The sequence below is a fragment of the Macaca nemestrina genome, chromosome 15 (assembly GCF_043159975.1).
Source record: "Macaca nemestrina isolate mMacNem1 chromosome 15, mMacNem.hap1, whole genome shotgun sequence".
NCBI lineage: Eukaryota > Metazoa > Chordata > Mammalia > Primates > Cercopithecidae > Macaca > Macaca nemestrina.
This window is the reverse complement of record NC_092139.1, coordinates 113546796-113569250: the sequence shown is the minus strand read 5'-3', so window position 1 is coordinate 113569250 and position 22455 is coordinate 113546796. Positions and strand designations below refer to the sequence as shown.

At 41.1% G+C, this 22455-nt stretch overlaps 1 protein-coding gene across 1 annotated transcript in view; it reads right to left on the bottom strand.

The window, feature by feature from the left end:
* Positions 1 to 274: 274 nt before the first annotated feature.
* The window catches only part of LOC105464280 (ataxin 10), a 175562-nt gene continuing 153381 nt past the window's right edge, over positions 275 to 22455 (bottom strand). Inside the window, exons 11-12 of the mRNA XM_071080744.1 lie at positions 1090 to 1277; positions 275 to 602 (exon numbers count right to left, since the gene is read on the bottom strand). Of these exons, the coding sequence (XP_070936845.1) occupies positions 600 to 602; positions 1090 to 1277 (191 nt within the window). The 3' untranslated portion in view covers positions 275 to 599. The remainder of the gene's footprint in view (positions 603 to 1089; positions 1278 to 22455) is intronic.

The following is a 22455-nucleotide window of genomic DNA, read 5'->3' as shown; positions in this document are numbered from 1 at the left end:
ACCTCGCTCCCTGCCACATTCCAAAGGGATAGGGCTCAGTGACAAGACAGCCCAGTACCTAAAATGAAGAGGGAGGGTTCTTGAATTAATTAACTGGAAATGAGTCTTGTCAATGTTTTGGAAAGGCAGAGGGGTGAAAAGAGATTGGTAGAATTAATCACAGTGAGAAACTACTTCAACTGCCTGCCAGAATTCAGAAAACCCAATGAGAAGAGGAATATAAAGAATGATGCTGAGTTGCCATCTGAAGGGACAAACACAGTCCAAGCCAATGTCCAAGTTTTGTCAAATAAGGGTTGTGCCCTCCAAGAGACTGGTTTATTATCTGCTGTCACAGTAAGTACAATATATTCTTTAAATGCATGTTCTATCCAGGGGGACAAAGGCAAACCACAAAGTTACATTAATGCAAAGAAACAAGAGAACGCTCAGTTACTTCCACTTCTAGCTTATACACATTAAACTCCACTACCTAAAAAATTCCTAAGTTCCCGAATTTGTACTTATAAATCTTCAAACACTTGCGATTTCACATACTGCAGAAGATGAAAAATCCATGAAACATATTCCAAATATTCAGGTATTTGGATGCAGTTCATTCACTAAGAAGAAAAAAGAAAGAAATGCAGATATAACAAATCTATTTACACGATTCATCAGACAAAGGGGGAAAAAACCCAGAACTTTGGTCAGTGATCACAAATAACTTAGAGAAACCTGAAACAATTCATGCAATAGTATTCAAGGAGTTTTGTTTTTTAAACTATAGTGAACATTAACTATCTTTTAAAGAAAATCTAATTCCTATGAGTAACTTACTTTTACACCATGTATACATTTTGATATGCCTTTTATATGTCTCACCCAGAATGAGTTTGAAATTTTATCTGTTTTAAGAAAATGGCATCATAAAGCCATAACAAAAAAGCTGTTTGCAGCTATCTTTAGGGCTTTCCTCGGTAAACCACTAGAGAGGGCACAATTCTCCTATCCATATTCTTACAAAGAGCCTCGTGCTTGAAGCAAAGGGGAAGTGGAAACAGCTTTCTACAAACCAAAGGGAAGGACAGTTCCCTTGAGGGTACTTACTGGCTTAGGGGTATCTCTAGTAGATTTCAGGATCAGCTTTTCGCCCTTCTTTTCAACTTCAAAACCCACTTTTTTAAGTAGGGATGCATCTGCCAGCCCCTGTTCTTCCATCTTTGCAATCAAATCTTGGTTTTGGCTGTTGTCTTCAGTAAGGTTTCGGATGGCGTATATCACCCACTGGGTCAGAACTGGAGCCAGAGTGAAGGAATGTGACAACATACTTTCCTGTTTGATAACTTCACATAAGAATTATCAGAAAAGGAGTAGAGGAGCACAGAAACACGGAACATCCAGGATCAATTAACAGGTTTTCTTGAGGATGCATTCTCTGAATATGCATCTAAACTGCAAACACATTAAAAAGAGGCAATGCATGCATACGCACATATACATCCAACATGCGTGTGTGATGTCCAGCCCCTGGCACCCGGAGATATTTACTCAGTATTTGTTGAATGAATGAACAAGGAAGCAAAGTCTTAGAATAGCTCAAACTGAAGTTTATGAACCCAAGAACACACACACAGGCAAACGTGTGTGCGTGCACACACACACATTCCTTTGTTGAATAATTATGTTACTGACTCACTAGGGAAAGAATAAGAGGAGCACTAAAGAATCAGTCACAAAGATGTCAGGTTAGAATCAGGAAAATCATCTTGTTTAATGGGAGCCCAGTTAGAAATAAGAATTGTTTCCTAGGAGTCACCATGGAATTTCCCGCATTCAGTATAAAGATGAAGCTGGAAGGCCTTTGAAGGATTTGCTGTGTTTAGTTTGAATACTCAGGCTCCTGAAAGCATCAGGGCTCACTGTGCCCAAGTGCTCACCTGGCACGTTCCGCTTGGCAGGAGACCAGAGACAACCTACGAAGACTGGGATAGCATCGCCACATTACTGAGTAGGGCATTTGATTTAATCACCAAGAGCCGTGTAAACTTCATGCAAGCATTAAATTGCTATTATATGTAGTTCTATAAAGGACTGTATAAAAACTACTGCAGGGACCAGTCTTCAGTGGTTGGATTCAGGGACATACATAAGAGACTGCCAAGAGAGGCTGTGTCCCTACTGGGCCTGGCACCCTGATCCAGGGGAACAACAAAGAACCTAGGGTGGAATAAACACTTTTCCAAAGAAAGAGGCCTCCCCGCCCATGAGCAGATAAAGGCATGAAGTCAAACAAGTCCTGTCCCCTGATGATTACCAGATGCTTCCCACTCGGGCATTGCCAATGCCAGAACCAGGGTGTCAGTGTCCCCACAAGGTATCAAACCCTAGAGCTAAAGAGCCAAGTCTTCTGATCTTGTCCTGAACGCCCCTGTCCAACGCTGTGGACCAGTTCTGAGACATTTCTAGCTCCCCCAACATGGCATGGGAACACGGAGAAAACTTTGAACATTCATAAAGCAGGTGCTCTTTCCTGTAGTATCTGGGAAAGAAAATGAGTCCAACAGTCTCTCTCCCTAGTTCAACAGCCTCAAAAGAAAACAGTAAAAATGACTGTCCAATGAAGTCAGACAACTGAAATATACTAAACACGGGCAGCTGTATGCTCAGGAAGAGTTTTTGGGGCTTTAAAAAGGTTGCTCCATCTTAGTCCCTCCAATACCCACCCGGTGAGCTGGCCCAGGGTCCTCTCTGCTTCCCCACTCACAGCACTTAAGCTCCTGGCCTGGGTCTCCCAGCTCCTCCACGGCAGGGGCTGTGGTCGTGTGTTCCTGGGGACTTGGGCCTCGACATGGAGCCTGGCACAAAGCAAAGGACCAACCAGCATGTGCTGAGTGAATGACCTGCTGGTCTTTGGAGGTTTAGCATCAAAACCACTGGTGGGTATAAATGACTGACCTTTTCCAGATGGCAGAGAAAAGGACTGTCAGTGCCCAGCTGATGCTGCTTCTATAATCAGTCATCTGTCTATGGTGGGGAAAACGTTCTCATTTTGTCATTTATCTGTCATTCTCTTGTGACAAAGTCCAGGTCCTTTATATGCCTGCATTTCTTTTCTGGAGACAGAACCTATTCAAATATTCAAATGCATAACTCTTAAATTCGAATATCCACCTCTTTTCCATGATCACTGAACCCCCACTTTGTGCCAGCATAGAGAATAAAGATAATGAACCCCGGTATCAAGCACTTACAACATATTCGTGAATTTCTCAACAATGAATTATTTGAATTTCACACCCAGGATGTCACTGGCAATATACAAATTCATTTTCTCACTTTTTGTAGGAAAAGGAGGAGTCAGAGATTATTAGGAGAACTGACTCAAGGAGCAAGAAATGTATGTATAAGACTGGGGAATTTTTGTTCATGAGTATAACTCCCTAATGGTAAATGAAAGAAGCATAACAATTCTTTCTGAAACATCCTGGTTATTCACTTAAATATAATTAAAGTAGGAAAGTTGAAATTCCCAATAATGCATTCAGACCTCCTGAGATCAGAGGGGTGGTTGGCTCAGAAACTGAAGAGTCTGGTGCCAGCACCGTCACTGCCAGCAGCAAACACAGGATGTCTCTGGAGGAAAGGGACTATCAAAGTGCTCCACTCCAGGGCACGTGAGACCCTGCCAGACGGCCCCTACCAACCTCTCCTGCCAGACACCCTCATCTCTCAGGTTCTGGCAATGTCACAATGCTGGCCTCGCCTCTGTCTTTGCACACACAAATCCCTGACCTGGGATGTGCTTTCCTCACTGCTGCTTCTTTTCTCATGGGGCACACTTAGGCTTCGAGACTCAGCAAAGTATCACAGTCTCCCGGAAGCCTTCCCTGTCTAAGCTACCCCGCGACACCTGCTTAAATTAGGTGCACCTGCTGTCTGTTGCCAATGCAGTCTCTTTTTTTTTTTTTTTTTTTTTTTTTTAACAGTTCTCATCACACTGCACTGTACTCATCTGTTTATGAGTTTGTGAGCTCATAAACTCGAGCGCAGGAGTCCCATCTAATTGACTTCGATATCCTAGCACCGAGTCTAGTTCCCAGCACAAGCTGCATGTTCAATACGTACTTATTGAAATTGTATCTTGAAAGCCTAGGCTCAAGTGATCCTCTTGCCTCAGCCTCCTGAATAGCTGGGACTACAGCCACCATGTCTGGCCTTATTGAAATTATGTAAGCTATGACTCTTTGTTTATATTTCTGTACGCCCTAATGCACTGTGAACTCCTCGCAACAAGCCCAGTGGTACTCACTTCTCTGTGCTCTGTCCCTAGCGTGGTGCTGGGAAATGTTTGCTAAATGAACAAATGCAAGCATGCTATCTCTCATTCACCACGTGGGTGGGGCCACGGTGGCACTGCAGCGACCCACAGGCTGTGTTTTTGCCTCCTGTTCTTGGTGTGGTTTCCCGACCCAGGGCTTTTTAGTGTTTGAGAGATTAGATGAAAGTAAACCGATATAAACGCAACCCAGGCAAGGAGGCTGGACTGCGTAAATAAAAGGTCCACAACAACAAAACACCAGAATTCCCATGTAGATGGGAGCAAAGAGTGGATTTTAATCTGTTCATCTTGGGGTTGGAGGGCAACATTTCTATCACATTTTGTGAAAATACTGTTATCATGGTATTTTAATAGCAACCCACCCTTAAAGTGTTTGGTAGTTAATTTCTGTAGAATACAAACTTACACAATGCCAGCTTTATATATAAGACAAGTGGAGCAGAGAAAGAATGAGACTGCAGAAAAGCCCTCTTGGAGATGAAGGGTTGCCAGGTGTCTCCCTCAAACAGGGGCACCGCTTGCAGCTGGGGTGATAGGTCCTGCTCAGCCCTCTGCAGCCCCAGGCTTCAGGCATACGACCTCAGGAACAAAATACGATAGTCCAGTATTTCACAAGGAGCAGATTCTTGGCATAGCCACTGACCTGACAACCTAACGGAGGAAGCACTGAAGCCCAAAGCAGAAAACGCACTTTTGTCTTCTTCCAAAATTAGTACCAAAGTGCAAAAAGATGTAAGTCAAGGAAGTGTGAAAGGCTGAGAAGAAATAGGGCCACAAGACCACTCTGGAATCAACCCCTTTTCAGGGCCTTGAAAATCAGAAATAACAACCATGCCAATAATAGTAAACCTCAACACTTTTCATTTAAATATACATTTAATACTCTTACGTATTTTAAGTGAAATTCATCTTTCCTTCCGGTTTAAGGAGGACTTCATGAAGGCAGAACCCCTATGCATTCTTCTTAGGTAGACGTGAAGTTTGCTCCACTGCCCCCTCTAAGTGAGCACCAACATTTTGGGGTTTGTGTTGTCTATCTGTAAATCAAATACTACACAAACCTCCTCTAATCTGTTCCTATTTCCAGTGAGAACATTTTAGCACTGCTGTCTTGGGTTCTAGACTTAATCGTAATCACAAAATCAATTTTTCATAGTTGTTTCTTTCACGAAATTTGAGTTGAAAATAAAAACATTGTAAAATACAGCCCTAGAGAGCGCGTCTGGTCCACAGCCCTGGGTCATGAATATGCATGCCACTCCTTGTTAGAGTGCAGCCTGTGCAGACCTAGACAGTCTGAAGTGTCATGAGAGAGATTAAAGCAAGTCTCAGTTAATATTCACATTGCCCTCTTGTTCCCTCTCTAAAGGGACAGAGAGAAAGAAAGAGTAGGGGAGAAAATTAAACATCTTCTAAAGTCTCTAATCCCACCAACATCTGAAGTGCTTTATTGTATGCTTAGCTTTAGAAAGAGAGCTTCTAACGTTTCCATAGCTACTACAAATAGAAGGCATGAGCCTATTTGTTGCAAAACTGCCTTGAAAGAACCCTGCAATCAGCACTAGAGCAGGACTTGATGGTGCTGGCCAGCTCTTCGGCAGGGGACTCTGGGGTCTTGACCCAGGCCACCAAGACCACAGCGTCAGTAAAGCACCTTGTACTGCTGAATGGCCGAGGCAGCACTGCACTGGGCCTCAGCTGGTTCAACACACGGCGTAACACTAAACTGGGTGGTCTTGTACCAGCAAGGGGATAAGATATTAGCAGGGGAGAAGAACATAGGCTGGGAAACAGCATGATACAGAAAAACCATCCATGGTAAGGGTTTTAATGACCAGCAGATTGATGTGCCAAGCTCACTTTTAAAGTACAGTCGGGTAAGCTGAAATGTTAAAACTGGAATTGTCTGATGAGACAGATTCCATCAAGCTAAACTATTCTTTCAGCTATCAAAATCAGTGCTACTTAAAGTCCTGTACATCATTAAATGTAGACTCCAGGGCGACAGGAACTCTGTTCTGGTCACTGCTCTGTCGGTGTTTAGAAGACTGCTAAGAACAGGGGTCAGCAAATCATGGCCTGTGCTTTTTATGACAGCAAACTAAAAACAGTTTTAATATATTTAGATGATTGGAAAAAAATCTGAAGAATACTGATTTCTGACACATGAAAATTATTTGAAATTCAAATGTCAGTATCCATAAATAAAGTTCTACAGCACACAGCCACGCCCATCACTTGCCTGTGTCAGCGGCTGCTGTCACACTGCAAGGGCAGGGTGGAGGAGCTGCCAAGAGATAGCACGGCCTGCAGAGCCAAAATATTTACTATGTGGCCCTTCACAGAAAAGGTGTGCCAACTTCCGGCCTAGAACATGGGAAGCACCAATGAATATTTGTTGAATTAATAAATAAACAGGCCAGGAGCAGTGGCTCACACCTGTAATCCCAACACTTTGGGAGGCGGAGGTGGGTGGATCACGAGGTCAGGAGTTTGAGACCAGCATGGCCAACATGGTGAAACCCCATTTCTACTAAAAATACAAAAAAATCAGCTGGGCGTGGTGGTGAGCTGCCTGCAGTCCCAGCTACTCGGGAGGCTGAGGCAGAAGAATCGCTTAAACCCGGGAGGCAGAGGTTGCAGTGAGCCGAGACTGTGCCACTGCACTCCAGCCTAGGTGACAGAGCAAGACTCTGTCTCAAAAATAAGTAAATAAATAAACCAACCCTAAAAAGTACTGGCATTGAAAAAATATGCATTATGTAAATTAAAATGATTTAAATGTGTTAAAAGACTTTTCATGATGTTCTGATATATATGGACTTTATTTATAATATCTGTATAACAGATACATATATTATATGTAATATGTTTATTTAATTTTTGCATCCAGGATATATATTTTAAAACTCTTTTTAGATAACAAACCCATGAAGGCAAGGGATTTGTGTATTGCAGGGCTTTCCAAAGTACACTGTGGAGCAGGGAGGGGCACACAATTAGAACCTCTCCCAGAGCTGGCCTGCACAGAGCATGGTCAGCACCGGCAAGCCTACTCCACCCAGGCTTTTACAAACCTGTGTAATTATCTGCCCTGTTAGAAAAAGGTTTTCCTAGATGAAGATGCTTCACAAATCCCTTGTCACATCTAAACAAATATCTTCTCGGACCATGGTAAAAATGTAGAGTTTTTTAGAGTGCAAAGTAGTAGTTCAGTTTAAAAACTGTTCTCAAAATGTGTTATATTGCTACAAACCAAAATACTTTACAATAATGCCAATTTCTGTCAGCCAAAGAAGAAAACACGCTAAGAGTGTGGCCCTGAAAAGGCAACCCCCTCACCCCATCTCACCCCAGTGCATTCCCAGGGGAGTGTCCTCAATGACCTTGTCCCTGTTCTCTGAGAACTTTCTTACTGAGAGGAAAAAAGACACTTCCCAAAGTGCTGCCCAGGGAGCCCCGGGCTTCCTGGAGTTTCATGGGACTCGTGCTACCCGTTGGGACCACCTCCTTAAAAAGAAGAGCTCCCGCTCGCAGGGTGCTGGAGAGTAAGGCAGGGGGCTGGAGAGAGGGAGGGGCCAGACAACATGGAGGTCCTGGGGCAGAGATATATCTGAAGATCCCCTGACTTTTGCAAGGGGCCACAAATTTTTCAGAATAAACTCAAATGTCAAGAGATATTTTCATTGCTTTCTAAAGTTCATTTTACTTCCACCTTCATCTGTCATGATTATCTTTTGTTCTCAACTCTCATTTATGTCACTGGTCCCACTGCATACTCTTCTCATTCAGAAAATTAAAGTAGAAGTCTAATTTATGGTACAGATTCTACACAGGGTCTCCCTGCGTGACGCTGAAAACTATGTGTGCAATACCCACCACAAACCACCCATTTTGGCTCCCTCTTCCTTCTCTAAATTGTTGGTCTATCTGGTATCTAATTTCCCTCTGAGTTTTTATATTTTAATACGAGAGAACATTTGTGCTTCAAATGTTTCCATGCAGTGCTGTATGTCCTGTTCTATGTTTTGTAGCCTGTTATGCCTTAATAGCGTTTAAAAATAAAAGTTAAAATCACGACTATGTATACCCTCCAATTTGCCAATTAATGGCTAATTGCTAATACTGAAAGTGTTAAAAAAAATACTAAAAGAAGGCAGAGAAATAATTGTCAGACTTGTATTATAGGTTACAATCTGAAGAATACAGAATAAGATTTGCATTTAATATACACTATAAGAAGGAGCAGTTTCAGTCTTTCCCAAGGGAAAAAACCATCTCAGTAACACCCCTGCACTGAAAGCTGAGGCTGCTTCTCGGCTTCTAGGCCATAAGGGAAGTGGTACATAAGGGAAGTGGTACATAAGGGAAGTGGTACATAGGCCCCATAAAACACTGCTGAGTTTTGACAGAACTACATTTCATGCCTCTGTCCACTAGAGATTTTACCTCTGTGCATAACCCAAATCAGTACTTTATTAAAGATGCTGAAACGAAGGCCAATTCACTGTCCTTGCTTGGCACAATGTACATTTCATCAATTGTAAAGGGAGAGGGGAGATGTTCCTGACTTCACAGGCCTCCTCTCTGAAGCCTGAAACCTCTCTCTCTCTACAAGGCTCACACTTCCTCCACTGCATCTCGTGGGCCTACACGAAGGGCTGTGGCACCAGTGCGCTGTCCAGGCCTTGCTGGGCGTGTGCTCTCCATCCCTCACCAGTCCCAGATGTGAAAGCTCAAGCGCCCACGCCAGGCAAAAGCAGGACCCATGAGCCCACGCCAGGCAAAGCAGGACCCATGAGCCCGTCCATCTGGCAGTGAAGTCATGGGAAGATGACCTGTGCCCTGCACAATCATCGCACACGCTGCCCACTCCAAAAGCTTCTGTGGCCAACGGAGGGCCATGCTCACAGGTACCTCACATTCACGGGGTTTTGGCGGTGAAGGATCCTGTGGCAATGAAACTAATTTTGTACATGACATGCTCTGGAATCATTTTACTGACCACTTCAAAGCACAGCGTGGTACGAAGCAGTCACAGTCTGGCAGCCCCATCACACACAGGTTTCAGGGTCAGAAACAACCAATACCACTTCTAACTTAAACCACACGAAAGGGTTTTGGGGCCATGAAATAGTTCCAGTTGGATTTGGGGCAGCACTCCAATGTCACATCTGAGACTCGGAAGGAGCCACTGTATGCAGCATGGTTAACAGAGTGCCCGGCACACCCATGCACACTGCAGATATTCAGGCCACGGTGCACGAGCTCTGACTCCAGAGAATGTGTGCTCACCGTGTGCTCAGACTCCTATCTTACTAGTCCTTGCAGCTCCTGGCTACAGTACGAGTGTTTAAAATATTTGCCCGTTGGTGCCTGGCTTTGATCTACTTATGAAGGGGTAGCTCCCAGAGTTCTGTCAGATCTGGGCTGTAAGGGAGGTGTGATTTAATAAATGCATGTGGATATACAGCCACGATACAATGTCAGCCTTCACACTGCAGGAGACAGTTGTAGGGGAGCAGCATTCTGGGGACAATAAACTTCTAAAGTAAACAACAGGGCTCAGTGTCTCCACACACAACCCGGGAAGCTGCCAGTAGTACACTGCCCCGATGGTGGCAGGGGAAGTCCTAACGATAGGGGGATTTATGCTTGTGAGTCAATGGAAGCCCAGTAGAAACAGGGGAAGTGTCAGGCCTCGTCTGCCAGGTAAAGAGGATGTTTACCAAGTACCTGGTGATCTCTGGGATCAGTGGTCAGATAATAAGCTGGCCCCACTGAATTTCTGTTCCTGGAGCACACTGCCACTCTCAAGGCAAGCGAAGCTTTGTACATTTAAGTGTCTCTCACATAAGCAAAGACTGAAAATGAGATTGTCAGTTTACCTTCACAAAATAGTAACATGAGTAAAACTAATAAAGGTAACAGCAGCAGTTGTCACATTCTAGGACACAGGATGTGCCAGGGGCTGTTCTAAGTGTGAAAGCATTCAATCCTCACAAACTCTCTATGTGGTAGATGTTTGTTACTGTCCTCATTCTACTGATGAGAAAACTAAGACACACAGAGGCGAACATGGCCAAGGTCTCGCAACTGAATGTGTTCGAGGTGGATTTGGAAATAGGCAGTCAGGCTCCAGCATCCGCTCCCCGATCGCGATGCCATATCGCTGCTAAGTATGCTCTCATGACCGGTCCATCCAGAGAGACCTCTGGAGGGCAGAGCAGCTCTTCTTCCGTGTTGCTATGACTACACATTTCTGAGCTATGCCTGCAAACCAGTACAAGGAGCGGTAGGTTTTATGATACATGAAATACATCCTTTTCTCTTCAAAGAAATCCCAAGTGATAAAATAAACTTGCAAATACCAGTCAGAGTAACTATCTCTGCAAAATACCTTTAGAACTAGCTAATAATTCAAAGTGAAATAAAAATTTAGAGCAGAAAAAGTAAACCCACCTAAGTTATGAGACATTAGTGTTCGTCTAGCACTGTTGGTATTTCAAAATTAATGAAGTACAGCCAAGGATCAAAAATAGTTCTAAGTTAGAAAGGATTAAATGAAGAACATGAACAGGGTGGAGCTTCTGGCGATTTAGAACAGGCAAGACACAGCAGGCCCTGAGGAGTCAGGGAGCGCTCTTATGCTGTACACACCAGCGTCTGGGCATTTGGTAGCACTTGCTCCAATGGCATTAGTTACCATGGCCATCCTGACCTGCCTCCTCACCCCGCCTCCCCCGACACCTCCAGCAGCTCCCAGGAAGTCGGTGGTCAAGGGTAGGGAGGGTTTGCAGGGTGAAGAGGCACAGATACCAGATGCATGCGCTTCCCAAGGACTCTACTATGCTGAAAAGTCAACACAGGAGCGAGGTTCTCATTTGATACTGTCTGCTTTCACTTATAACAGTAATAGGTGACTCAAGAGTTACCTGCAGTCTGATTGGATTTCTTTCAACAAGGAGATCTCAATTCTAATTTATCCTCATCAGGGGAGGAACACTACTATATCCATTTAAAGTGAGGACAACCTTCAGCAGAAAGGTATAATACATAAATAACTCCAATATTAATTATAACACTTTAGACTATTTAAAAGCCAAGTGGTCACGCTGGTGACACTTAGTTCTAAAACTCTCCCTTGATGCATATCCCTCTAACAAATTTCTGAAGTACTGAATATTTCATTTTGGGGAGAAAATTCATTCAATTACAGAAACTTAATACTTTAACACTGTTTTCCTCTTCTCTATAAACAACACACCTCTTGATATTTAGACTGGCATTGGAGCAAGGGATTTAGATATGAACAAAAATTTAAACTGTTAATCTTACATCTGAATGTCTCTCAAGAATTTAATCGTGATCTATTCATTCATTTAACAAATACGAAGGTAAAATGCTCAATACCAGTAAGACAACAGCTAACAGGATAGTCCAGTCCCTGCCCTTGGGGCGTTTACATTCTAGCACTTGCAGAGGCAGGCCCTAACCAAAAAACAAAGTCTGAAAGGGGTGACAGAGCATAATCACAAGAGGACAACTTGGGGAAAGAGGAGAGTTAGGGAAGGCCTCTCTGAGGAATTAACATCAGAGCTGAAACTCAAAGGATGAAAAGAAGCCAGACCCCTGGAGAGCTGAGGAAGAGGCTGCGGACGGGAGCAGGCCACAGAGCGCCTCCACAGGAACACTGATGAGAAAAACTTGTATGGCTGGGAAGAATGAGTGAGGGAGAGTGGATAAAATGAAGTAGAAGTCAGTCAAAGCCAGCTCTTTCAGGGATTCTTAGGCTATGGTAAGGAGCTTGCTGTACTGCATTCTAACACAATGAGAACTCATCAAAAGAGCTGAAGTAGAAAAATTAAGAAGCTCGTGGGGGCAGCTGCGTGGAGAGTGGAACAAGGGAACAGGAGTTTATAATGGCGAGAATAAGATTTTGGAGTAATACAGACTTGGGTTCAATTCCAGCTCTGCCATTTTACAAGCCGTATGGCTTTGGGCAATTTACACAACTTTACCAAGGCAGTCGTTCCACCTATAAACTTGGACAGGTAGTGGGTACAGGTGACAGAAGGAGGTGTTTGCCATGTGCACAACACACTCAGTGCACCTGAGAGCCATGGGTGCAGTGGAGTTCCAGCACAGGCCCTGGACAGGCTTATAGGCCACCGTGCTCCTCTATTAGGCATGTGACTTCACATCCTTTCGCCAATGAGGGGGAGACGAAATGATCTCTCAGTATGTCAAATGATAGTACAGAAAAGCGATTATGTTCTTGGGCCTTGTGAGCAGTAAGTTGAGGTTCAAATTGCATTGCCGTTCCGCTGCCAAACAGCTGGTGGTCCTAGCCAGTTATAAAACCATTTGCCTAAATTCCCTCCTCTATAAAATGAAGATAAAAATACTGTTTCATAGGATGGACACAAAGAAGAAATAAGATCACAATGCAAGGCACGAAAGAGGCACTCAATGTCAGATATTACTGTTAAACAGACAGAACTGTTTGCTTTTTTTTGACCCCGAAGAATGATTAATTAGAAAACTATACTGTGCTCAGGCCCCTGATGAGGATCTGAGACATACAGGAGAAGTCTGAGGTACAGTTGCTGCCTACATTTATTTTCCTCCAAAATTTTTGTTTTACTATGGTCAAGTACACAAAACATAAAATTTCACATCCTAACTATATTAAAGAGCACACTTTGGTAGAGTTAAACACATTCACAACAATGTGTGTCTATCACTACCATCCATCTCCGCAACTCTTATCTTGTAAACGGAAACTCAGTCCCCATTAAACAGTAATTCCCTTTTTTCCCTCCCCTCAACCGCTGGCAAGCACTCTACTTTCTGTCTCCGTGATTTTGACTACTCTAAGTACCTCTTATAAATAAGCTGACACAGTATGACTGGCTTATTTCACTAAGCATAAGGTCCTCAGGGTTCATCCATCTTGTACTGTGTGTCAGAACTGCCTTCCTTTTAAGGCTGAATCATATTCCATTAAATGTAAAGGCCACATTTTGTTTATCCACTCACCCTTTGGTGGACACCTGGGTTGCTTCTACCTTTCGGCTACTGCACATAATGCTGCTAGGGACACGGTGTACAAATACTTCTTTGAGACACTATTTTCAATTCTTTTGGGTATATACCCATAAGTGGAATTGCTAAATCACATATATAGTAATTCTATCTTTAACTTTTTGGGGACTTGCCAAACCATTTTCCACAATGGCTGCACTATTTTACATTCCCATCACTAATGCATGGGAGTTCTGATTTCTCCACATTCATGCCAAGACTTGTTTTTTTTTTTTTTTTTTCCTTGTTTTGTATAGTGGCCTTCTTAATGGGTGTGAGGTGGTATCTCATTGTGGTTTTGATTTGCATTTTCCTCACGATTAGTGATGCTGAGTATATTTTCATATGCTTCTTGGCCATTTGTATATCTTACTGGAGAAATGTGTACTCAGACTTTTGTCCATTTTTGAATCAGGCTGTTTTATTGTTGTTAAGTTTATGAATTCTCTCTATATTTTAGATATCTGTCCCTTATCAAATAAATAATTTGCAAATATTTTCTCCCATTCTGTGGATTACATTTTTACTCTGTTGAATGATTCTTTTGATGCAAAATATTTTAAAATTTTCATGTGGTCCAATTTGTCATTCTTCCTTTTGCTGTCTGTGCCTTTGGTATCACATCCAATAAATAATTGCCAAATTCAATGTCATGTGAAGCTTCTGCCCTGTATTTTCATCTAAGATTCTTACATTTAATCCACTTTGAGTTAATTTTTGTATATGATGTTAGGTAAGGGTTCGGCTTCATTCTTTCGCACCTGGATACCTAGCTTCCTTAGCACCATCTTTTGAAAAGACTGCCTTTTCTCCACCGAATGGTGTTGTCATCCTTTTCAACAATCATTTGACTACATTTGTGGATATTTACTTCTGGATTCTCTATTCTGTCCCATTAGTCCAGATGTCTGTCTTCGTGTCAGTAACACACTGTTTTGATTATTGTAGCTTTATTATAAGTTTCAATAAGTTATTATAAGCTGGAAGTGTGAGTCTTCCAGCTCTGTTCTTCTCATACATTGTTTTGGCTATTCAATGTCCCTTGAGATTCCATATGAAGTTTACAATGGGTTTTTCTATTTCTGCAAAAAATTTCATTGAAACATTAACATGACTTGCATTAAATCTGTAATTGCTTTGAGTAGTATTGACATCTTAACAATATTGTTTTTCAACACATGAACATGGGATGTGTTCCCATTTTTGTCTCCTTTAATTTCTTTCAGCAATGTTTTAGAGTTTTCATGGTACAAGTCTTTCACCTCCTTGAGTAAGTTAATTCCTAAGTACTTTATTATTTTTGATGCTATTATAAAAGGAATTACTTTTGTAATTTCCATTCCAGGTCAGTATTAGTAAATAGAATGCAACTGATTTTTGTGTGTTGACTTTAGATAGTGCTACTTTACTGAATTCATTAAAACATGAGTTTTAATGGCTTTGTGTATGAGGGGGATGGAATATTTAGAGTTTTCTATAGATCATATAATCTGTGAAAAGATAATTTTACTTCTTCCTCTAATTTGGATGCCTTTTCTTTTTCTTGCTTAATTGGTTTGGTTAGAACTTCTAGTAAGATATTGAATACAAGTGATGAAAGTGGACATCCTTGCCTTGTTCCCGATCTTAGAGAAAAAGTTTTCAGTGTTTCATCTTGGAGTATGTTTGCTGTTGATTTTTCACTTGTTGGTTTCTCATGGCTTTTATTATGTTGAGGTAGTTTCATTATATTCCTAGTTTGTTGAGTGTTTTTTTTTATCATGAAGAGATGGTGAATTTTGTCAAATACTTTTTCTGCATCAACTGAATCGATCAGGTGTTTCTTTCCCTTCATTCTATTAATGTGGTGTATTACACTGGTCAATTTCAGTATGTTGAACCACCCCTGCATTCCAGGAATAAATTCCATTCAGTCATGGTGTGTAATTATTTTAGTATGCTGTTGAATTCATGTTCATAAAAGATATTGGTCTTTAATTTTCTTGTAGTGTCTCTGTCTGGCTTTTGTACCAGGGTAATGCTGGCTTCATAAAATGAGTTAGGAAGTGTTCCCTTCTCTTCAATTTTTTGGGAAAAGTTTCAGAAGGATTGGTATTAGTTCCCCTTGAAATGTTTGGTAGAATTCACCGGTGAAGGCATCAGGTTTAGGGCTTTTCTTTGTGAGATTTTTCATTACTGATTCAATTTTCTTACTAGTTATAAGTCTATCTGTATTTTCTACTTTTTGTGATTTAGTTATGATAGGTTTTGAGTTTCTAGGAATTTGTCCATTTTATCTATATTATCCAAAATGATGGTGTACAATTGTTCACAGTGCTCTCTTCCAACCCTTTTTAATTCTGTAGAATCAGTAGTAATGTTCCTACTTTCATTTCTGATAATTTGAGCCTTCTTTTTTCCTTAGTCCACCTAGCTAAAAGTTGGTCAATTTTTGTTGCTCTTTAAAAAACCAACTTTTGTTTTCATAATTTTCTCTATTATTTTTCTATTCTCTAGTTTGTTTTATCTCTGCTCTAATCTTTACTATCTTCCTTTTGCTAGCTTTGGGTTTACTTTGTCTATGTCTTTATCTAGTTCCTTGAACTTTCTTATTTTTTAATGTAAGCATTTATAGCTATAAATTTCCCCCTAAGCATTATTTTTGTTGTGTACCGTAAGTTCTGTTATGTTGTCTTTTCATTTTCATTTGTCTCTAAATATTTTCTTTCTTCTTTTTTTCTTTTTTTAAAATTTTAATAGAGATGGGGCTTCACCATGTTGCCCAGGCAGGTCTTGAACTCCTGGCCTCAAGCAATCCTCTTACTTTGGCCTCCCAAACTGCTGGGATTACAGGTATGAGCCACTGCACCCAGCTGACCTCTAAGTATTTTCTAATTTCCCTTGTGATTTTTTCTTTGATCTACTGGTTAACAGTGTATTTTTTAATTTCCACAAATTTGTGAATATTCCAGTTTTAGTTCTATTTCTGATACCTAACATCATCCAGTTGTGGTCAGAAAAGATACTCTGTATGATATCTTTTAAAATCTATGGAAACTTAATTTGTTACCTAATATATACTCTATCCTGGAAAATGTCTTCTGTGCACTTGAGAAGAATGTATATGCTGTTGTTGTAGGATAGAGTGTTCTGTGTATGTCTGTTAGATCTAGTTTGTTTATTAAGTCCTCTGTTTCCTTACTTACCTTCTGTCTGGTTCTTCCATCCATTATTGAGAGTAGGGTAATGAAGATTCCAACTATTACTGTAGAACTGTCTATTTCTTCCTTCAGTTTTTCCTTCATATATTTTGGCCTGTTATTGGTCTGTGCAAATGTTTTTTTTTTTTTTTTTGAGACGGAGTCTCGCTCTGTCACCCAGGCTGGAGTGCAGTAGCACTATCTCGGCTCACTGCAAGCTCCGCCTCCCGGGTTTACGCCATTCTCCTGCCTCAGCCTCCCGAGTAGCTGGGACTACAGGCGCCCGCCACCTCGCCCAGCTAATTTTTTTTGTATTTTTAGTAGAGACGGGGTTTCATTGTGTTAGCCAGGATGGTCTCGATCTCCTGACCTCGTGATCCGCCCGTCTCGGCCTCCCAAAGTGCTGGGATTACAGGCTTGAGCCACCGCGCCCGGCCGCAAATGTTTATATTTGTTGTATCTTCTTACTGTATTGAACCTTTAATATATTGTTTTTGTCTCTTGCAACCTTTATTTGATTTAAAATCATTTTGTCTGATATTAGTCACGTCTGCTCTCTCTTTCTTACCATTTCCTTATACTATTTTTCTATCCTCTTATTTTCAACCTATTTGTGTCTTTGGATCTAAACTGAATCTTTTGTAGACAGCACAGTTAGATCATGTGTTTTTATCCATTCTGTTAATCTCTGTCTTTTGATTATAAAGCTTGATCCATTTACATTTAAATAATTACTGATAAAGGCTTATTTATGTCATTTTGCTATTTGTTTCCCATATGCCTTATAGCTTATTTCTTGCATTACTGTCTTTTTAGTTTATTTTTTACACTGAAAAGTTTAAGCTCCTTTTTCATTTCCTTTTGTGTATATTCTATAGCCTTTTGTGTGTGTGTGTGGTTACCATGGGGATTACACTTAACATTCTAAAGTTATAATACTCTAATTCTAATTTATGCCAGTTTTACTTCAATAACATCCAAAAATGCTGTTCCTTTATAGCTCTGTTTAATCCTTTTGGCTAACATAAAAAAATTATAATCTTATACACTGTTGTACCCCAAAATATAAACTAGTAATCCTTTTAAATGCATTAGTCTCTTAAAATATGTAGAAAACAAAATGGGAAGTTATAAACTAGTTTGTATATTGCTCATGAATTTATCCCTATTGAGATCTTCATTTCTTCATACAGCATCAAGTTATTGTCTGTTGTCTTCTCATTTCACCCTGCAGGATTATCTTGAGCATTTCTTGCAAGGCAGGTCTAGTGGTAACAAACTCCATCAGCTTTTGTTTATCTGTGAATGCCTCAATTTACTCCTCGTGTTTGAAGGGCCATATGGACAGACAATTTTTAGTTGACAGTTTTTTCTTTTAGCACTTTGAACATTTTGGCCCACTGCCTTCTGGCCTCCAAAGTTTCTAATAAGAAAACTGCTGATAATCTTATGGATTATCTCTTGCATGTGATGGACTGCTTCTTCCTTGCTGCTTTTAAGATTCTCCTATTCTCCTTATCTCTGTCTTTCAAAACTCTGACTATAATGTGTCTCCTTGAGTTCATCTTACTTGGAGTTCACTGAGTTTCCTGGATGTATATATTCGTTACTTCCATCAAATGTGGAAAAATTTCAGCCCTCATTTCTTCAGATATCCTCTCTGCCCTTTCTCTTTTTCCTTGTTTCCCACAATGTGTATGTTGGTTGGCTTGATGGTGTTCCACATACCCCTCAGGCTCTGTTCACTTTTCTGCAATATTTTTTCTTTCTGCTTATTGGACTTAATATTTTCCAATGTCCTAGCTTCCTTCTGCCTGCTCAAATTGGTCTTCAAACCCTTCTAGTAAATTTATTTCAGGTATTGTACTTTCAGCACCAGAATTTCTCTTTGATTTATCTTCAGGTCTTCTATCTCTTTGTTGACATTTCATTTTGTCCATATTGGGCTTTCTGTTTTGTTTTGATTTAGAGACAGGGTCTGGCTCTGTTCCCCAGGCTAGAGCACATTGGCATAATCTCAGCTCACTGCAACCTCCACCTCCTGGGCTCAAGACATCCTCCCACCTCAGCCTCCCAAGTAGCTGGGACTACCGGTGCACACCACCACGCATTGCTACTTTTTGTAGAGATGGGGTTTTGCCACATTACCAGGCTGGTCTCAAACTCCTGAGCTCAAGCCATCTGCCTGCTTTAGCTTTCCAAGGTGCTGGGATTACCGGTGCGACCCACTGCACCTGGGCTTGTCCATATATTATTTTATTGATTTTCTACACATGTTCCTTTAGTTCCTTGAGCATCTTTAGTAAGACACTTGTTTTAAAATATAGTAGACGATCTAAGAATGGTTTCTGTTTGTTTCATTTTTTCACCTTTGAATGGGCCTACTTTCCTGTTTCTTATATATGCCTTATGATTGTTTTTTAAATGGGACATCTGACTCTAATAATGTGGTAACTCTAGAATTCAGATTCTAAGCCGAAGTGTTTGCTACATTTATTACTGTTCATTATTATTATTTCTGGATTGTTGTAGGCTTTCTCTGTGCCAAGGATAAGCCTGAGGTGTAAATTTAAGATCTTCTCAGGTCTTCTCTGGACCTATGCTATTCCCTGGGAAACTACGGTAACTTTCTAATTTTCCCTGTGTATACAGTTGTTTTTCAATGTCCTAGTATTTAATGCCTGGTTCCCAAAAGATGCAAAAGAAAAATAAAGGGAAGAGGGAAAAAGGGTGTTGGCCTTTTAAATACCCAGAAAGCCACTTCAGCCAGAGGTGGAAGGACTTGCAACAATGGGGGTAGGTGCAACAACAATGGTCTCCACTTCTTTGTCTGTACCTCTGTGATCAAAAGCTGAAATCAGTCATCAGAGCACTGACCCCAGATATTTGCAGGACAGGGTCCTTTTTGCCCTTCCTACCTGGCTCCCACAAGCTGTTTGCAAGATGCTCTAAGAACAGTGTACCGCTGTCTGCCATAGGACTGGGGATGGAAGAGGAATAGCTGCCACTGTGCTAGAGCTGAAACTGACAGAAGTTAACTTCACTTTACCATTCAAGCCTTCTTGTGGACATTGGAAGACTTCAATGGACTCGAGTACCAAAACGGTTACATCAGATTCAGTACAAATGTTGTCTAGCTGAGAAGACAGATTCCTGGGACCTCCTACCCAAGAATTTCCCTGAACCCTCTCCCATACAAATCTGTTATTACTGTTATTGTTACAAGGTCTTTATCCTGAGGTCAACAAAGACAGGTTATAGATTCTGGGTATCACAGAAAAAGCTAGATCACATCACCTCTGTCCGTGGATAAAAACCTCTATCAATTTGGTTATCAACACAAATTTGTTTCCTAGCTGCCACCATACACCCATGGATATGTGGTACGTTTACTGCATTTTTAAGTCATTGTTCCCAACTAGCATCTGATGCCACTTGAAGATTTCATTAAATACGACATGATTCTTAGAGTTTCCTCATTTTCCCTTTACCAATGTTCAACTAAGGGATGGAAAGTACAGACAATCACTATGGAAGGGTGAGGGAGCAGAGATGGTGTCTATGTTTACTTTAAGTATCAATTCAGTGCCTTGAGGAGAGCTAGATGCAGAGAAATGAACATAATTACAAAGTATTGTAAAAGCGACAATGTTAAATTACAGGATAAGGTGACACAATAAAAAGGGGGCCTTCGATTTGAGTTGGGATCATGAAAGACTTATCTTAAATAATATTTAAATCAAACTCAAAGGTGAGAAGTTGGCCAAAGGTAGAAAGGGGAGAACTCCAGTGAGAGGAACAGTACGTGCAGGTGTCTGTGAGGTGCAGGGGCAGTGTGGGATATTAGAAGAGGGTGGCCAGAGTGCTGGAAGGGAAAACAGGAAGGGCTGACTACACTCAGCAGGTAAGAGCGTGGAGAAGGCAAAGGAAGGTAGGAAGGTAAGTCCCTGCTCCAGAACTTACTGCATACCCACTGTGCCACTATGTGCCAGGGACTACCAAAACAAACAAATAAACAAACAAACAAAAAAACGAAGAAGTAAACATGATGTGCTTTGCTCTCAAGGAGCTCACAAAAAAGGACAAGTGACAGACCCAGCAAGGGCACGTCACAAGATGCTGAGGGCACAGAGTCTCCCAGGTGACCTGAAGTGCCTGTCCCCAAGCCTAGCAGGGGGTGTGCCCACCTACCACACTGAAACCTTCATGGTAGCACACAGTGTCTCTTTTTTGGTCAACCATTGTATCCCAAGCAGCTAGAACTGTGTGCAGCACATAACATACCAGCTATTCAATAAATACCTGCTCAATAAAGGCAAGAACATAATGATAAAGCAACTGACTGAATCCAGCAACATATAAGAAGGATAATATATGAAAAGTTGGTTAACATTCAAAATTTGCCCTACCAGATACCAAGATCATAAAGTTACAATGATTACAAGAGTATAGTATCAGGGCAGGGACAGAGAATACAGCACAGGAAATAGAATCATGCCTGTAGGACAATGATTTATGACAAGGTGGTCCTGCAGAGCCAAGGGTGAAAGGAAGGTTTTTAAATACTAAAACTGAAACAACTGCATAACCACAGGGGAAATTTTAAAAAGACAGAATCCCTACTGTACACCATAAATAAGAATTACAATTCTGATAGATTACAAATCTAGATAGAAGGCAAAACTCTAAAGCCTTTACCATACTTTTATGACCTCAGAGTCTTCGATAAGACACAAAAATCACTAAACATAGAAGGAAAGACTGATAAATTTTACATTAAAATTGGGAATTTTTATTCATTAAAACACCATAGGAGTCAGAACAGAAGTTACGTCTGGGGATTGACAGTGAGGGAAATAGGACACTCAAGAAGCCTTCTAGGGAGACGGGCATGTTCTGTATTTCCATCTGGGTGATGGGTACATGCGTCTGTACTTATGTCAAGATGTATACTTAAAAATTTTGCAGCTTACTATATGTAAGTTATACCTCAATGAAATAGTAAGATACCATGAGGAAAGTAAGAACAAAGATGGATGGGAAAGACTATTTCAACACATACAACTGAACAAATTATTTTTATCCTGGATATAGAAAAGTTCTTAAAAATCAGTTTTTAAAACACCTAACATAACTATGGGCAAAATATTTGAACAAATTCTTCATGACACAAGAAATCCAAATAGCCAAAAATCACAAAGCTGTGTTTATTAATGTTAGAGAAATTCGGCTGGGCGCTATGACTCATGCCTGTAATCCCAGCACTTTGGAAGGCCAAGGCGGGCGGATCACCTGAGGTCAGGAGTTCAAGACCAGCCTGACCAACATGATGAAACCCCATCTCTACAAAAATTAGCCAGCTGTGGTGGCGAGCACCTCTAATCCCAGCTACTCAGGAGGCTGAGGCAGGAGAATTGCTTGAACCTGGGAGGTGGAGGTTGCAGTGAGCCGAGATCACGCCACTGCACTCCAGTCTGGGCGACAGAGTGAGACTCCGTCTCATTAAAAAAAAAAAAAAAAAGAAAAAAAAATTAGAGAAATTCAAACAAAATCACAACATATTATACTCATTGGAATGGCAAATATTACAAGGTCTGACTGTGTCAAGTGTTGGCAAGAAGGCAGAGTGAAGGTAGCTTTCATATACTGCTGATGGAAAACTGGTACCACTACTCTAAAGTTTGGCATCATCTAAAATAAAGATACACATGCCCTGAAGCCCAGAAATCCCATGCCTAGAAAAACACCCATACATACGTGCAGCAGGACACATACACTATACCAAGATGCTCACAGCAAGAACTGTAACAGTCCCAAAGTGGAAACATGACAAATGTCCACCAACAGTAGAAGGCCAAAATGTTAAAT